The following is a 17,926-nucleotide window of genomic DNA, read 5'->3' as shown; positions in this document are numbered from 1 at the left end:
ATCAGTTGACCTGAATTAATATTTTAGACTCTTTAAGTTTCCTATAAAACAATTCAGGAATGAGGTTCTAGTTAATACAAGTTAATTCACTCTATATCTCTCTGTGCTTTAAATGTTAAAAGTTGGGGAGGAGTGGTTGTAGATAGCATGACATAGAGACCTTGCAAAAGGTAAATGATCAAAGTGATGAGGTGGAGAATGCGGGAACAGTGATAAAGCTAAGCAAAGAGCAGAGAAAAATGGACATTAGGAGGGAGAAACAGGACTAGAAAAGAAGCCAGACTGGCCACAGATGAACAAATGAAGATTCATGGAAGTGAAGGTGAAGCAGAGAATGAAGTCTGCAGGCGAGACAGAGATGAAGCGTTTGATGGCTTCTCAGCTATCCAAGGTGAGTTTTCCATCCTTGTCTCTTGTGATAATTAATAGCCTATTCTTTGCTTTAAACAATCATCTTTGTAGTGATGTGAATAACTTGTCATGTGGATATTAGAACAGCAGTGTCATTAATTGGCCAGGCTTTGCATACTTTCTCCCCACTGTGTGACTGTTTACAGGTTTCTATGTATGTAGAATGATTAAAGGTTGTCTTTGGGGTGTTAACATTTAGGAAAACAATGAAAGGGAGGAGTCACAGGGGAAAGATGTCTGTGATCCACTCAAGACTGATGTAAAATGACAGCGCTTAGAGCTAAATAAGTCATGAAAAGAGTTACATCATATTTAAGACTCTTTATATGGCTGTCTCATCTGTGTGACGAAACAGGAATGATAGCCTATTTTGCTGTGCAGCAAACAACTGCAGAAGGTCTAATTTGTCTCCATTCTTTCCTTTCCATAGCTTTTGATGTGTTGATGGTCGGCAAAATCTTTTACGTAAATAATCTTGGCTCTTTATTATACAAATACCTTTTGAAGAAAATTCCCGATCATGAATATACAGCCCTGTTACCACGTGGTTAACGATCTGGTTGGGTTTGAATACCAAAATTCCCTCCAAGTTTCCCGCCGGACCGCTTATCTGCAAGGACTTCCGGTCCCACCCACATTCTCGTGTCGCTTCCGGGTGGCCACACACGACTCATCCACCGAGCCGTCGTTATCATAACGCTGTAAACAAAAGTTACTAAACGGTTTAGCTTCCGCGACACGTTCAACGAAAAGACATGCATATCAAAACAGGTAAGTTTGTACAACTTTGTGACATATCTGACCGAAATAGTTCACTTTCAGAGCGTATTTTGTTGTCCTGCCGACGGTGTTAGCATCTATGCTAGAGGTATCGATAGCAGCCTTTGAATGGACGGTTACGAAACTTTGACTTCGGCTAACATGCTAGCTAGCTGTTAATTCAACCATTTGGTAAAAAATAGAGCCATTTCGTGGACGACAGTAGTTGTTGAGACGCTGTTGACCTACATTGACCATGCCGCGACGGCAGATACTGTAAACCGTCGAGTTTTATTCGCCGCACCATGACGCTGCTAATTAAAGTTTGCTAACACCGGTGCTGGCTTGTAGCTTCGGCTGGCTCGTTAGCTGCCAGCACCGCACACAAGAATCTCAGCGTGATTGATCCGAAGGGACGTTAATAAAGTAGTCAAGTTACTCTTTAAGCCAGAAAATGGAGAGTCTGTTTGAGCTACTTTCGGTCACGGTGTTTTAGACGGGCTCCCTGGATTGGTAACTAACGTTACCATACCAGGTTATTTGAAATGTGGCGGTTTGGATTGGGCACGCTACTCAGGCCGGGTGTATCCATTTCATAATCGCTTTGAGTGTTGCATCTAAATTTGTGGCCCCACAAGTTCTGTAACCCTGCAGAGCACCTGTTGGGAGTTTCACAGTCGAGGACGTATTTTATTTTCAGTTGCCGTGCTTTGAAAAACGACGAGGTGTAATCATGGATGGGTTTGTTTGTCTGTCTGTGCCATGTGGACAGAAAGGGGTTCAGCAAGGATAGGATTAGATTTACCTTTGTCATTATATCTAGTAAAGCTACTAAGATAACAACAATTTAGCAGCTAACCAGAAATGAAAAAAATCAAATGTACAGAATTTACCGAATAAAAATAGAATAAATAGAATGTGTATACACACAGTAGATGTACAATATAAGTAGTATGAACAGTATATATTTTTTTTAATCACTTGCTTGAACACCTTTGTTTTGCAGATGTTACATTTTCAGATCAGTCCACACACAGACCGAAACTGAAACACTTACAAAACAAATATTTATATCAATCAATACATCTTGTTTCGATCAATCGTTACACATTGGACAGCAAAATATAAAATACAGCTGTCGGTATGGATCGATTCAACCTCAATCGGTGCTATGTGCCTGTGCCATTTGTTGACACATTGCATCGTTATAGTCTTTGCCATAAAAGGCAAGACAGCATATCGCAGTATGAGTTGTATTCTGTTCTCCAAAGATGCTTTTACCAGAGATACCAAACCCTGCCACACTCTACACTTGCACTTTCTATTTTTTTAGATGCCCTGATGAAATTCTAAGACATATTTCATCATTCATTTTTATTAAATCAATCATTAATTTGTACATGCTGTTGGCCTCTTCGATCCATGCTTGCAAATAGCGACACAAAGGTTGCATCTTTTATATATGGATATGGACTGATTGCTGATAGAAGAATTATGCAAATGAGTTTCACAAGGGTGCATTAGAGATTTACAGTTATGCAAGTCATTTCTATCAGCTGTGAATAGATGTTTTCCTTTTGTTTAACACAGTTAATCTGTGTGAAACCAATGAAAATGCATTGAGATATTTGTAACTGAGGACCTCTGCTGTGCTAAGAGAGCAAAGATTAGATAGAGTAGATTCCTTCATCCTCATTAAGCATGTCTTAGTAATTGAGGATAAACTGCAATAGTGATATGAATATTCTAAGATACATGTACAGTAGAACATAGTAAGCAGTGCAGGTAAGTATAAAAACAAATGCAGGACATGTAAAAGTTGTGCTAATAGTAAATATTATTAGAGCTGGAGGCATGATATGAATAGGTGTATACATTATAGAACTGGTATGTACAGTATAGACAGTGGTATAAATATAAATACTTCACAGGACAGTATGTACAGTATGAGCTGTAGTATAAATGTATGCTTATGTGAGGGTGTGTATCGTGCAGTAAGTGAGTGAATAGGTACAGATAACCCTCCTGTAAACAGTAAGTTATCCAATCATTCCCTGTTGCGATGAGCCATTTACTGAATAACACACTGTTCCGAAACAACGGTGCGATCAGTAATGGTGAGGTGTATGTGATAGGTATAAGAAGCTGTGATAGGCTGCAGTCAGTGAGCTCCCTGAGACTTTCCAGCAAGTAGTTTTATTTAAACACTGATGTCACTTAAACAGGCCTGGGGCTAACTGGTATTTACATCTTTGATAAATCAGATTGTGTTTGATCTGAACTGATCTGAGAGCCTCAGGAGTTTTCATGTTGCTTGTTTTGTCTGACTCAACACTTCAGACCCCTAACTTTTTAAATTTATAATGACAAGGCTGAGGGAAATGGTGCCAGTTTAACATTTAAAGGCTGGGACCCAACATTTTTGCTCGATAATAGAGGACTAATCATATAGATGGATAGCAGGGAAATGGCTCATCAGAATTGTTGGCCGTTGTCTCTCAGGTGAGTAATGGATTCATCAGCTAATTGTTTTAGCACTACAACGGTCCACACACTCACTGGACAATTGGGATTTGTGTTTTTTCTCCCAGCTGCTTGATCCTGTTAATTCAGTATGGGGTCATCTTGTTCATTTCTACACTACTTCATAAACAGGCAGCAATACAGGCAACTGTTGTTCTGAGTAAACTCTACTGGCTCAGTGAAGTCACATGAGAGTGTGTCACCCACCCCTGATGTTTGTTTATATGAAACAGCCAAAGTGCAAAGACCGTTTATGAAGCAGTGGCAAGTGAAGGATCCTGTGGTGTGAAACACCTGTTTGGACACATAGTGCGCTCAAGACTGAACTCAAGACTGTTGTTAAACAAGCCTGAGAGAGGTTTTGGAGTTTACAGCTCTTAAGGCTTAGTCAAAATTGTGATGTTCTCCAGAACTTGTTTGTGGCATGTGTGATATTTCGTGGTATGTTCAAGTAGGATGTGACAACAGTGGATATTACTGACATGTCAACATCTCTTTTAGGTACATGGGAAGCCAGCAACACCGTGTGTGAGTCCGATACCCTGTGTGACCCAGCAGTTCTTGTCGCAACCACCAACTCAGAGCCACACATTCGCAACCGTCGCCTTTCTCCCGGCTCAGGCAACTGTGGAGGTGGTGGTGGTGGCTGCATCTCCGGAAGTGACCAGCAGCCCCGTCAGCTTTCACCCGAGGGCGACCTGATCGCACCCGGCCACACGCACACCTTCAGCTTCCGCAGGGAAAAAGAACGCAAAGGCCAGCAGCACAAAGGCCGCAGCCTCCGCAGGGAAAGTCAGAAGGGGGTCGGCCGGATAAGCGAGCGGCCACAAAAGGTTAACCAAAAGGAGAGGTGGGTGGAGGACAGTCTGTCACTGCTCAAGCCCCCACCTGCCTTCCCAGTGCAGGACAGCCCAGCCAAGCTGCAGCCTGCTGTCAGCTACGCCTCCAAGGTGAAGGCGGGAGCAACAAGCGGCGGGCTGGAGGAGGACCGCCCCGCCATCGGTGTGCTGCTACAGAACCAGTGGGGTCTCAGTTTCATCAGTGAGACGAGGCCGGCCACAGAGGGCTCCAGCCCTCGCCCTGCAGCCATTGCCCCCCCTCCTCAGCCCACAGACGCTGAACAGTCAGCAGACCTACAGTTCGAGACAGTTCTGACAGTCCAGCCTCCCGAAGAAACGCCTATTCCAGTCGCTACCTCCGTCACCCCCACCACACGCCAAGAGGTGGACGAGAGCAACGGGAAGCTGCTGCTTAGTTGTCGCCATCTAGTGGAGGCTTTGAACTATCACAGTAGAGGTAAGAGTTATGAGGAGCTTTGAAGACCATGTCCTGCCAGATTTTTTGTTCTTTTTTTAATTGAAAATGATAATTTCGGTGTAATAATTCTAACAGTGACTCTGTTTTTGTTTCCTCAGAATGGAATGCTACCTGTAACAAACAGAAAAAAGGTATGTTTACTGTTTTTTGAGCAAGACTGAAATAGTTATGAAATGTTGAACTGACTTCAGCTGTATAGATGTGTAAATACCCAAGGTTGTTGGCAGTGTCGAATCACTTTTTGACTCACTAGCCACAAGGATTGGTAGATGAAAGATCTATTGGTCAAGTTTTTTTAACCATCCAAAATAATAATTTCTGTCACATATACATTTGTCCCAGTATATTCCATTGAGATATTAAGGTCTTATGTTGAATACAAATGTAAAGAAGAGGCCAGAGCAAAATCTGAAGCAGATTATTTCACTACATTGAGCAACTCATCACCACAGCCGCAGCATGTAAATAATCTTGTCTTTGGTGGTAAGCAGTGACGAGTTGTTTGTTTGTGGCTTTTATTGTGAAAGGTAAAAATAGAAGGAATGTGCTGCTGATGACAGTGTGGGACTCAACAAGAGTTTTCCGTCTTGTTTCAGACTACAGAGCCTCCATATTATTGTGTTCCCCCTTCATAAATATTGGCAACACTCATAACCATCAGCTATTCACTAGCATGGCAGGAGCTAGCAGCAAAATGGTGGCAAGTGATAGTTAAGTGGATCAACCTTCTGTCCCTGCAGTGAACAGTGCTAGCGGCACTTGAGAGTGTGTTAGTGTGTCGAACTCCGACACTGACAGAAGACAAGTAGTGGAGCAGAACGCCTCTAAATGACATCAAAATGCAGTAGATGGTCTCAGTATAGATATCAATTACATTACGATTTTGGTACAAACATTGACCTGCCAGTGTGGTGGAGAGCCTTCTTAGATCTTCCCGCCAAACAGAAATCTACTTGCACTGGGTGCTTGGCGGGTACACAGCCGTCAATAATGACATCAAGCTCTGTCTTCTTAACATCAAATTACCAGTCACAACCAAACTTATCAGACACCAAAACAAACATCAGCATTATAAGAACTACCTATAAAGACAGAAACCATCTTTCGGAAAAAATTATTTGACGTGTACATATAGTTTTTAGCTTGGCCCATGTCCCGTCTGCTAACTTAGAGGGGTGGGGTGTATGACCTATACTGCAGCCAGCCACCAGGGGGTGGTTCAGATGTTTTGGCTTCAGTTTTGTGGACCTGTCATTACACGTTTCTTTTCTTCCAACTTCTCCCTTTGACACTTTGTTCTTTTTCTGTTTTGCAGTTCCAAAAAAGGTCGTCTGGTACAAGGACGCCCAGGAGCACCCAGCCTAGCAGTGTGAGAAACCCAAAGGATATATAAACACATATACAACACACACCTACATGCACATTGAAACACGTAAAGATGGACAAATTTATGAGTCCCATTCACACACACTGCACTCAGGATGATGTCTTCACGCAAAGCCACACTGAGACACTTTGGACTAACTCCTTTGAGATCTTACAGCAATGGACTTTTTTAACGCCTTACAGAAAGCCTGCCTTAATTAATCAGACCTGTTTTCATCGCCTCTCATTACCATTTTTAGCTTGTATGTGTAGAGCTGGTCTTTTTTAAAGGAAACAATCTCTGAGGAGCTGTAATTTAATTTCCCCTCCTTTTGAAAGCTGCAGTTTTATCACTTTGTCCTCTGTAAAGCGAGTGGTCAATCAAGCACTTTGTTAAATCTGTTGTGACCAATCTCCGTGTGCGAGAAACCCTCACCAGAGTGATTTATTTCCCCCCTTTTCAATTAAAACCAGAAGAATGTCTTGTACCTGCTTGAGTTTTATGGTTAATGTATGCAGAGGACTTGTGTATCCGTGTCTTCAGTTTACAGAGGGGTGTAGTCAAAGGCACAGTAGAGTTCACCCTTTACCCCTGTCGGATCTTAATGCTGTGTCCGTTTTTCTTTTGTTTTTATTTGGTTCCCTAATCGGGCGAATGTTACTCATGAATCCATAAGGGATCTCACCATGTTCAGTATGTTGATTTTTGAGAAGAAAATTTATTGAATAAAAAAAAATTACACTGGAGAAAGAGGAGGAATGTAAGTGAACAGTATTGCTTAATAAAAATGAATAAACTTGACAAGTTCCATTTTAGTCTTTTTTATTTAAAGTGGTATTTTACTGCTGTACAGGCTGACATTTAAAAATCACATGTTTCTGTTCATGTTTCCCTCCTTGACAATTACAAGAGTCCTGCATGGTTTTGATTTTTAAGCCCCACCCCTCACCAGCTGCACATATGACCAACTAGTTCCACGACCCTACCCACTGACACAAGAGTCGCATCCTGAACCTAAACCGCATATCCTATAATAACCATAAATGACTGATAGGCATGTTTAAGTGATCTTTTGGGACGTTTCACTCATGTAAAAGAAGATAAAATAATCCAGGAAGTACAATTTTAATGATTTTTTTTTTTGCTTATTGTCATAATTTTGAGCTGCCCATCTCCAGGCAACATGCCTGGTGGTATCACACCTAAAAGAAACATGTCATATTCCAGCTGGTGCAGAAGACAGTCAACACACAAGGTCAGCAGTGAGAGGATAAAAACTTGAGAACACATTTAATTTTAATATATTTATTACCCAGCACCTGTGCTTTGACCCGCATGTTCTTTTTTTCACCCATTAAAAGTAAGACAAATACCACCCTCAAAGCACCTTTTTGGCTGGTAGCCAACCCGAAGCAGGACTCTGTTACAAGTGCATTAGAACTGACAATTTGTGGTTGAACAAACTGAACATTTTTAACACCAAATAATTGTACAAGAGCTGCAAATCCTGCACCGTATGGGGTTTCAATGACGTACAGAAAAAAACAGTCAATTAAAAGTGTCAAAGCCAGACTATAAATCTGACATCTTCGCTCAGCCTTGTTTCAGGCGAAACAGGGAACGACGGTGCTGGAAGTGACCAAATGTGTTCCTTGTCAGCAGGGAGCCAAGCAACACTGATCTCACCACTACACCACTTCTACTGAGCAGAATAAATTGTGTTAGAGTGAGCGGCGGTCCTGAAAGATTTGTGGGTAGCACAGTTCTCCCAAATTTGTAAATGTAACTGCACAAGAAATATTCTCAGAACAAAATCTGGCTCTCTATTAAGCAAAATGCCTAATTTTCAAAGAATTGAAGTGTTGTTTCAGTGGAGTCGTCGTAACAGACCCGCTGCATCAACATTATGTAGCACCAAGATGTTGTTCTTTTAGTCTCTCCACGTCACCTCCACTTCATCTGTTCTGTACCTGGGACAAGAGAAATGTTAATGGTCTACATGAACAGATAACAAGGAATGACAGCACAGAAAGGTGACAATGCTAAATCTATTAATTTCCTACATTTTGGGAGTGCCCAGATCCAGGTTTTACAACTTTCCTGTTTACCAATTTGTTAGATCATTAAATCACAAGCAACCAGATTGGATAAACATCATTTCCCACAAGACAAATGAGAACAGCAGAGTGTACAGATTCAAAAACAACCAGTAACATCGAGTCTACCTTTGTGTAATCCATGAGTCTTCCAGCTCCGTCACCTGACCAGACCTAAACATCTCCCAGCCGGCTTGAGCAATCATTGCTCCGTTGTCTATGCAGAATCTGTGGTACAAAGTGAACACTGTTATCTGGACTGAACCTGGAACACTATGTTCTCAAAGACTGAAATCTCAGACTATTTTAGGAACTTAGTAGTAAGGGCATGTGATGGAAAGAAATGACGACAGCTCTTTCCACATACATATATTCATACAACAGTTTTGATACGGGTGACCCAAATGTTAATATTTCTTAAAGGGTCATACTAGTGTTTTTGCATGTTCAGTCCATTTACTAGCACTCACATCCACCTCACATTCCTGCTAACTGTTTTACAAAGTATGCCATTATATTTTTGGCTGTATTTGAAACTACATTACCATCCAACAATACTCTATCATTGACAGTGTGTTTATTATAATGACTTTCTCAATTTAAAGTACTTGGATGAAATATTTAATTGAAATGAATGAAAACAACAGCACTTGAGGTGGAAAAAGCAGCACAAGCACAGTCTAAAATGGCATAGACTGAAAAATGATTAGCAGTATGTGTGGTTTGTAATTAATAGAATTAAATGCAAAAGCAACAGTGCGGTCCTGTTTAACATTTGGCATGATTATCTCTCACGATGATGACATGTTTGCACCTAGAATGTTTCTCGTTAACTGAAAAGGCCTCTAAAACAGCAGATACTCCATCATGGGACACCCACACCATTGGATGGTGAGATGGCTGGAGGCATCCTGAGTTTGTGTTTTGAAACAGGGTTCTGTGCAACACCAGTTACAGTGTATGCATACAAAGATAAGAAGTGTCAGTTCAGGGGCATCCAACTAATTGTCTACAGGTGTGAATCTGAAGCCAACTATTGTCATTTAAATGTAAATAAAAGTACCTACCTTTCATCTGTAGCAAACAGCTTGGCTCCTCTCTCCTTACACATCACTCCCATCATCTCCTGTAGACGCAAGTTACCTGCAGAGGAAACAAGAGGTCATACAGGTCGAATCATCTGGTGAATAAAGGAATGAAAAGTCATAGTATAGTATGTTACAAAAAGTTTTAGTATATTATGTCAAATAAAATGGCATAAAAAGTCATAGTATAGTATGTTAAAAAAAAGTCATAGTATAGTATGTTAAAAAAAGTCATAGTATATTATGTCATGAAAATGTCATTAAAAAAGTCATAGTATAGTATGTTAAAAAAAAAGTCATAGTATATTATGTCAAATAAAATGTCATAAAAAGTCAGTATAGTATGTTAAAAAAAGTCACTATATTATGTCATAAAAATGTCATAAAGTCATAGTATAGTATGTTATAAAAAGTTATAGTATAGTATGTTATACAAAGTCAGTATAGTGTGTTATAAGTCATAGTATAGTATGTCAAAAAAATGTCATAAAAAGTCATAGTATAGTATGTCATAGAAATGTCATAAAGTCATAGTATAGTATGTTATAAAAAGTCATAGTATGGTATGTCATAAAAATGTTACTAAAAAAGTCATAGTATAGTATGTCATAAAAGTCATAGTATAGTATGTCAACAAAATGTCATAAAAAGTCATAGTAAAGTATGCTATAAAAAGTCATAGTATAGTATGTCAACAAAATGTCATAAAAAGTCATAGTATGGTATGTCAAAAAAAAGTCATAAAAGGCATAATATAGTATGTCAAAAAATGTCATAAAAAGTCATAGTAAAGTATGTCATAAAAAGTCATAGTATAGTTTGTTATAAAAAGTCATAGTAAAGTATGTTATAAAAAGTCATAGTACAATATGTCAACAAAATGTTATAAAAAGTCATAGTATAGTTTGTTATAAAAAGTCATAAAAAGTCATATTAAAGTATGTTATAAAAAGTCATAGTAAAGTATGTTATAAAAAGTCATAGTATAGTATGTCAACAAAATGTCATAAAAAGTCATAGTAAAATATGTTTTAAAGTCACATTAAAGTATGTTATAAAAAGTCATAGTAAAGTATGTTTTAAAGTCATAGTAAAGTATGTTATAAAAAGTCATAGTAAAGTATGTTTTAAAGTCAGTAAAGTATGTTTTAAAAAGTCATAGTATAGTATGTCAACAAAATGTCATAAAAAGTCATAGTAAAGTATGTTATAAAAAGTCATAGTAAAGTATGTCATAAAGTCATTAAAAAAAACACAAATAGCATACTTTAAAAAAGTTATAAAAAGTCATGGAATAGTATGTCATAAAAAAGGTAATAAAAAGTCATACTATAGTATGCCATAAAATATAGTAGTGAGTTATAGTAGGGAAAGNTACTTTAAAAAAGTTATAAAAAGTCATGGAATAGTATGTCATAAAAAAGGTAATAAAAAGTCATACTATAGTATGCCATAAAATATAGTAGTGAGTTATAGTAGGGAAAGAGTTTGTTCAGTATTTATGCATGATCTTTATATTTATAATAAAAATACCTAACCAAAGGTGCCAGTGGGCAAAATGTTACCTTAGTCCCTGGCAAAAAGATTGTGTCTGTCTTTGACACTTAGATGTATCATTATGCATTTGCTTTTTTTCCCACTGTACCAAACTTGTACCAAACCGTGAGTCTTAAACAGGTTTGAACTGTGACTTTTGGCAATGTTACACACCTACTGCATGGACATTTTCTATGGTTTTCCACTTACAAAGACAGGAAGAATCTTTTGTGTTGTTGCTACTCTGCTAACATGACAAATTCAGGAGAGACAATATTTGTGTTCTTGTGTTAAGTAACTTTTTCCACAGAACAAAAATGGGTAACCTGTCAAAATTAAGTAACTTTAGACTCACACTGTGATTTCAATGCATTTCACAACTGTTGTAATACTGTACAATACAATAGTGTACATACTGTCTGACTCCTATTGTATGCTTGTCCCTTTTTGAATGATGAACTTGGCAACTCTACAAAGAAAACCTGACTCTTTCACACTTCATACTGATTTTGAAGTTACAGTGACATAGTATCAGAGCTGCTGGAAATGTCTTGACATTTGGGCACTGGATGATGAAAACTACACCAAACAATACAACCCAGAGGCACAAAGGACATCACAGAGATTTTTAAACAGGGTTCAAATATTTCAGATTCCATTTTTTTTCCTTGAGGCATCTATGTCTGATGTACTTACAGCCAACGCCCCCCACGATAAGGACCTCTTGGGAGCCGCAGTGAGCCATGGCCCTCTCTGTGATCTCCACCAGCATGGAAAACACAGTCTCCTGTGGGAGGGAGGTTTAATGTTGGGCAACAATCTATAAATGGTTCTGCAGAGCTTATCAACTAACTGACATACACAGATCCACCACATGGGGCAGCACTGTGATAACAGAGCAATAATGATGGCTCTTAGTACCTGCAGGGAGAAACACAGGTCCTCTGCTGAACACTGACCAGAGCCCAGCATCTTATGTGCAACTTCCTATGGAAGAAAGACAAAAAGAAGAAACAGTTAGAAGCATGAAATAAAAGAATGATGAAGTAGTAGGCATCAAACTGTAACAGAGTATCAGCTCAAGGATTTGCCTAATTAACATCTACACCAGGGATTCTCAACTTGTTTTGCCCAGGATCAACTTTTGCAAAATGACAAGAGGCACAGTGCAAGTTAATAAACAAAGATTAATAATTAATATATCCATATTAAGCCTCTGTCAAGGGGTCGGGACGCATCTTCTCCTGGCACTTTTTACACCTCTGCACCCGCGACAACTGTGGCCACAGGCATTACGTTTTCAGGTTGTCCATCTGTCCCATTCTTGTAAACGCAATATCTCAAAAAGGCCTTAAGAGAACTCCCTCAAATTTGGCACAAACGTCCACTTGGACTCAAGGATGACTGATTCGATTTTGGTGGTCAAAAGTCACCATGATCTTGTATCAGTCTCATTCTTGTGAACATGATATCTCAAGAAGGCCATGAGAGAACTTCCTCACATGTGGCCTAAACCTCCACTTGGACTCAAGGATAAACTTATTAGGTTTTGGTGGTCAAAAGGTCTAAGGTCAAGGTCACTGTGACCTCACAAAACATTTGGCTTTAACTCAAGAATTCATACGTTAATTGTGAACATTTCACACAAATGTCTAATACGTTAAAATGATGGTGATGACACTTAATATCCAAAAGGTCAACTTTACTGTAGTCTCGCTCACCAGACCTTTCTCAAGAAAAGAAAGGTCTGGCTGGGCCGACTCTCACTTTAAGATTGGAGAAAAAAAAACGCCCCAGCTGCTTGTATTTCTTTCAACCAATCACAATCGTTCTGGGCGGTGCCACAGCAACGGTGTGCTTGCAAAAATATTGCCGGGGGGAAACAGGTTTTGGTGTAACACGCCCACAAAAATATCGCCTACTGGACGCGAACCATGGCAGAAAAATGGCTACATCCCGGCAAGATCAAACACCGCAAAAGTTAGTAAAGGACATGTTGAAAACTGCAACTGGAGGTGGTAGGGCGGGACTTCAGCGGGTGGCTCATTCCGCCCAATGAGAGGCTGATCTATGCAGCGAACTTCCGCCCACTCAGACTAACTTTACTGTGACATAATAATGTTCTGCAAAAACACTTTTTGAGCCATTATTCAAAGTCAAAACTCAGGAACTGAATGGAAGACATTTGGTCAGATACTGAATTGGTGACACTAATCTTGGGTGTCCACCGTGAAACTGTGCTGATTGTATAGATCTTCTCTGCTGCCGGGGGGAAGATGTGTGTGATGCATCCACGTTTTAGAATATGTAGTTTCTTTCCATATTTGAAGCATTATCTTCTGTCACGGCTACATATGAGTCTGGACAGACATGAAGGTAAACTGTAACTGCAACTTGACTGGTTCGAAAAGCGTTTAATTTCAAAGTACAAAAAAAAAGCCCAGTGCGAATTAATTTATTTTTACTGTAAATTAGAAAATGGTCAGCGGGCCACCTGGCACTCTGTTAGCCCCACAAGCCATTAGCCGAGTTAACACTGATCTACACCATGTCAAAAGACAACAGAGAAGATTCAATCAATATTCTCTTGATAGCATTTATTGTTGATAAATAGTTCAACAAACAAGCAAACCACTCACCTCAATATAGGATAAAATCCCAGAAAATGAGACGTCCATTCCTTTTACTGTATATGGCAGCTCCACATACTGACTCCCTCTAACAGCACAGACGAGAAGCAAAGTTAGTAGTGAATATTAGTAGTGTAAAAACAAACATGAAGCACACAACAGTGAAGCTGCTCAGTGGCTCTCACTCACTTTTTGGCCATCTGCTCTATGTTGTAACCTGGACTGGGGTCATTGGAAATCTGAGTGGAGAAAAAGTATTAAGACACACACCTATCACATACAGTAAAAGAAAAAAAGGCTGCTCTAACAAGACTAGAATGACACACACCTTTATAACTCTAGCAAACCTGTCCAGACAGTTGCCAACTGCGATGTCGATGGTCTCTCCAAATATTCTGTATCGCCGCTCCGAGTATGCAATAACCTGCACGAATAGAAGTTAGATTGGTACCTAATGAACATAAAACTCAGTGTAGGTCAAAGCTCCACTAAAATGTTTTACTGACAGCTGATCATCAGGAAGTCCAACAGACTAGCAGTGGGAGCGAGGCCCACACCCTGAAACCAACCTGTGTGTTCCCTCCACTGACATACAGCACAGTAGGGTTGTTGGCTTGCGTGATGAGTCGACCCATCTCAATGTGTCCGATACAGTGATTGACACCAAGGAGCGGCTTCCCCCAAAGCTGTGCGACCGTACGAGCCACCAGAGCCACCGTCACCAAGGGGGCACCCATACCAGGGCCTGACAGAGAAGAAAGAAGAACAAAGGAGGGAGGTTTTGGTCATGTTGGAGTGATAAAAGACATTATATCCTTGTTTGAGAGAAAACATCACATAAGTCTGTCAGTCTGATGAAGCCTTGTGGACACTGATGAACAAAGGATGTTTTATGGATAATCATAACTACTACACTGCGCCACTCTCATTTAAAGCTCAGGTAGGCAGATTTTCTTGGCATAAATGGGCAAAAAATCCATATTAACCCAATGGGCCCTAGGCCTTTTTTGGGGTATTTTTCCTGCCTTTACTTTTAAGCTCGGCATTCGCGAGTAATCCATCCAAGAGTAATGTGTGTGCAGAGCTGTATGAAAGCTCTGTTACACATAATTTTAGTGTAACTTTATCATTTTTTTTTCGCTTTGAAAACATTGGACTACTGACAAGTGCTTGATCTTGTTGGAAAGCTACGGTTCCGCCGTTTCACGTGATATGCGTGGCTTCTCGCTATGATGCACAGTCGCGGAGAAAAACCATAGAGAAGAACAGGTGTGAATTTGGACGCACTATGCGTCGTTCAGGCCCATAGGCTTAAGATTTCAGCATACTGTAATTCAATTGACCTGGGGGAAAACTAGACTCCTGCACCTCCTCTTGGCTGTCTTCAGACTTTAGAAAATCTAGCCCATGACACGGCTTGTCACAGCCAAGTCTGGGGCCCGATGTATAAAAACTTTTGTTGTAAGTATTCTAACACAAGGTGAACACTCAAGATGTTACGTTACCTTTGGTATATGCCACACAGTCGATGTCAGCAGGCTTCAGCCCTGCTTGCTCCAGCGCCTCCTTCAGGACAGTCAGTATGACAGCACGGTGGTGCCTGGCGGTGTCGCTCGGCATGAACCCTGATGGATAAAATTACATGTTGTTAGCTTCACATGCAAGATTGTTATGATGCCCGTCTGCATCTTCAACTCAAATTGAGGTGACATAATCCCACTTGCCTTGACCAGGAGGCGTAATGTATGTCCGTCTAGGGTTGGAAAGCACTTCACCATCCCTGATGATTCCTATGCCGATCTTATTGGCACTGCCCTCAAATCCAATTATTACAGTCATGGCACCTAAAAAAATAACAAAACAAAACAAAAATTTAGGAAAGAGAAAAGCAGTGTGCAGAAAAGACTAATGCATTCTGTCTTTGCATAGAAGCCAGAAAGCATACACCAGTAACCACCTTGTTACACCAGTAAAGTATCTGTTTTAAAGTGTATTTCCCTAGAATTACTTTATCTTTCTTGGACGCCCATTTACTCGTGGTCAGAATAGTTCCCATAATATGAGATATTAAAGAGGTACTGCACCAATTTTACACATTATATTTGGTCTAATAATAATAATAATAGATTTTATTTATAACGCACTTTACATTTAAATACAAATCTCAAAGTGCACAGTACAAAGGCAACAATAACAATAAAAGCAACAATAACAGTAAAATCGAGCAACAGAGCAAAACAATAAAAACAGTCAGCAGATAAAATCAGATAAAATTAGTCAGGATAGGCTTTCTGAAAAAGGAAGGTTTTGAGTCCTTTTTTAAAAGCATCGACCGACTGTGGAGCCCTGAGGTGGTTGGGGAGGGCGTTCCACAGACGGGGAGCAGCAGCCTCGAAGGCCCTGTCGCCCATGGTCTTGAGCCGAGTCCTGGGCGGGCGTAGACGGTGCAGTTGGCCTGACCGGGTTCTTAATTCTAAGTTCTTAGTTCTAATATTAGTAACTGCAATGTCCACTAGTCTAGGTCAACCAGCTTCAGAAACTGACGGGGGCAAAGGGCGAAAATGCCCCAGGAAGATAAAAAAATCATGATTGAGGGAGAAAAATTGCTTCCCAGATTTCAGAAAAAAAAAATCCTACATACATTAATCCTACATTAAGCCATAATTTTATTTTCATTAAATTAATTGAATTTCCATTTCCTCCAACACACACTCACATAAACAGGGATTCATTTGAAAGCACAGCTCAAATCTCCTGCCTGTATGCAAATAACACAATGAGGGGGAGGCAAAGTGCTCTGCTGTTTTTTGTAACGTTATGTTGCAACCTCTCTGCTGCGTGAGCTCTGGGGAAAGCTAAGATGCTGAGCATACCGGGCGAAAGATTTTGGAGGTAAAACAGAGTGAACATGAAGTTATTTTCTTCACAATAGAGTTGTTTTAAGTTGTTAAGCTGTGTTATTTCTTATTTTTAACAATCATAGATAGTTAATTTGCTACTTTTTGTTTTACAAAATCAGTGTTTACTTTTCCCTAATGCTTTGCCATTGATCTATTAGCTCTCTGGTTTTTATAAATGCTATTTTTTCTAATGCTGGACAAGGCACTTTAGCATGGTGAATGTTCTGTGAGTACAGCTTGTGTTTAGGTCTTTACCATGCTCTTGTCCTGTGAGATAAAGATTTTATGCTGAATAACAATCTAAACTTTAAAAATGACATAGAAAACCACCTGAATGTCTGGGTCTGAAGTTATCAGAGGAAACATGGTCCTGTTTTCAGCAATATTAAATCACTAAATTTCTGGCTTTGAATAGAGATGTAACAGCGTCATTCTCCCTTCAAATCAATGTGTGATATGAGCAGTTAATATGATCTAAATATGGCGTACACCTTTACTGATACAATTGTTTTTAGGTGGGACTTTTCTTAGGTAGCTAAAATAAGCTGTGTTGCTGACCCCTCCACAGCAGTAGAATGCTTGCTTCAATGTGGGCCTGCTTCTTCAAACTGGGGGCGTGCTGACTGACATCTAAGTTACTGTCTATGGATAAATACCTCATACAAACCCCACTTCAAAAAACCTGAACTATCCCTTTAATAGTGTGCTCGCGAGCATGTGAATATTAAACTGTCACATTGTAAATGGTTCTTTTAAATTTGAAACAATGCGACATGTAACAGATACTGCATTGGCGTATACAGTAACCCTCCCGACACATATTTTACCTATGAAATGCCACATTAAACCTAACATGCGTACATACTGTTCATATTTACGTTTGCTAACGTCTAACCCAATAAAACACCCTGTATGGTTGTGTAGCTGCTAGTAGTGACACTATACTGTCTTCGTATGACTAAACGATATATTAACGCTGCATTAAATAACACAAATTAATATACCTAGCTTTTTGCTTTCCTTCGCCGGTTTACATTAATCCAAATTAGTTCTAATTAAACTTTTAATCTAATAATTGTCTGTCACTCGGCTAACTTCTACAACTCAACTACTCCATTTGAAGCTGAAGGACCCAAACACAGGCAGCTGCAGAGATGGCCTAACCAAAAAGCTTTGTTAAATCATGTTTTACTTCAGCAGCATGTTGGAATAATATAATATGTGTCATGGCAGTTATGGTTGTATATTTTTTTGTCATTCAAAATGCGATAAAAATGTGGTTTTTATTTTATTTTTTTAATCA

At 39.6% G+C, this 17,926-nt stretch overlaps 2 protein-coding genes across 2 annotated transcripts; one reads left to right on the top strand and one right to left on the bottom strand.

Moving 5' to 3' along the window:
- Nucleotides 1-1,047: 1,047 nt before the first annotated feature.
- Nucleotides 1,048-7,186, top strand: si:ch211-214j24.10 (uncharacterized protein LOC558894 homolog). Its single transcript, XM_050036238.1, has 4 exons — nt 1,048-1,182; nt 4,195-4,989; nt 5,109-5,141; nt 6,326-7,186. The coding sequence occupies exons 1-4, from the start codon at nt 1,167-1,169 to the stop codon at nt 6,373-6,375; spliced, it is 894 nt and encodes a 297-aa protein (XP_049892195.1). The 5' UTR covers nt 1,048-1,166; the 3' UTR covers nt 6,376-7,186.
- A 479-nt stretch (nt 7,187-7,665) lies between these two features.
- On the bottom strand, nt 7,666-17,765 carry osgep (O-sialoglycoprotein endopeptidase). The gene is made up of 12 exons (XM_050036237.1): nt 17,628-17,765; nt 15,448-15,567; nt 15,229-15,348; nt 14,293-14,468; nt 14,052-14,147; nt 13,913-13,962; nt 13,733-13,811; nt 12,015-12,080; nt 11,790-11,880; nt 9,540-9,615; nt 8,602-8,700; nt 7,666-8,346 (listed from the first exon to the last, which is right to left on the bottom strand). The coding sequence occupies exons 2-12, from the start codon at nt 15,560-15,562 to the stop codon at nt 8,307-8,309; spliced, it is 1,008 nt and encodes a 335-aa protein (XP_049892194.1). The 5' UTR covers nt 15,563-15,567; nt 17,628-17,765; the 3' UTR covers nt 7,666-8,306.
- Between the last annotated feature and the right edge of the window lie 161 nt (nt 17,766-17,926).

Source organism: Epinephelus moara, chromosome 23, assembly GCF_006386435.1.
Source record: "Epinephelus moara isolate mb chromosome 23, YSFRI_EMoa_1.0, whole genome shotgun sequence".
NCBI classification, from domain to species: Eukaryota; Metazoa; Chordata; class Actinopteri; order Perciformes; family Serranidae; genus Epinephelus; species Epinephelus moara.
Note: the sequence above shows the minus strand (reverse complement) of the source record. Positions and strands in the feature narration are given on the sequence as shown.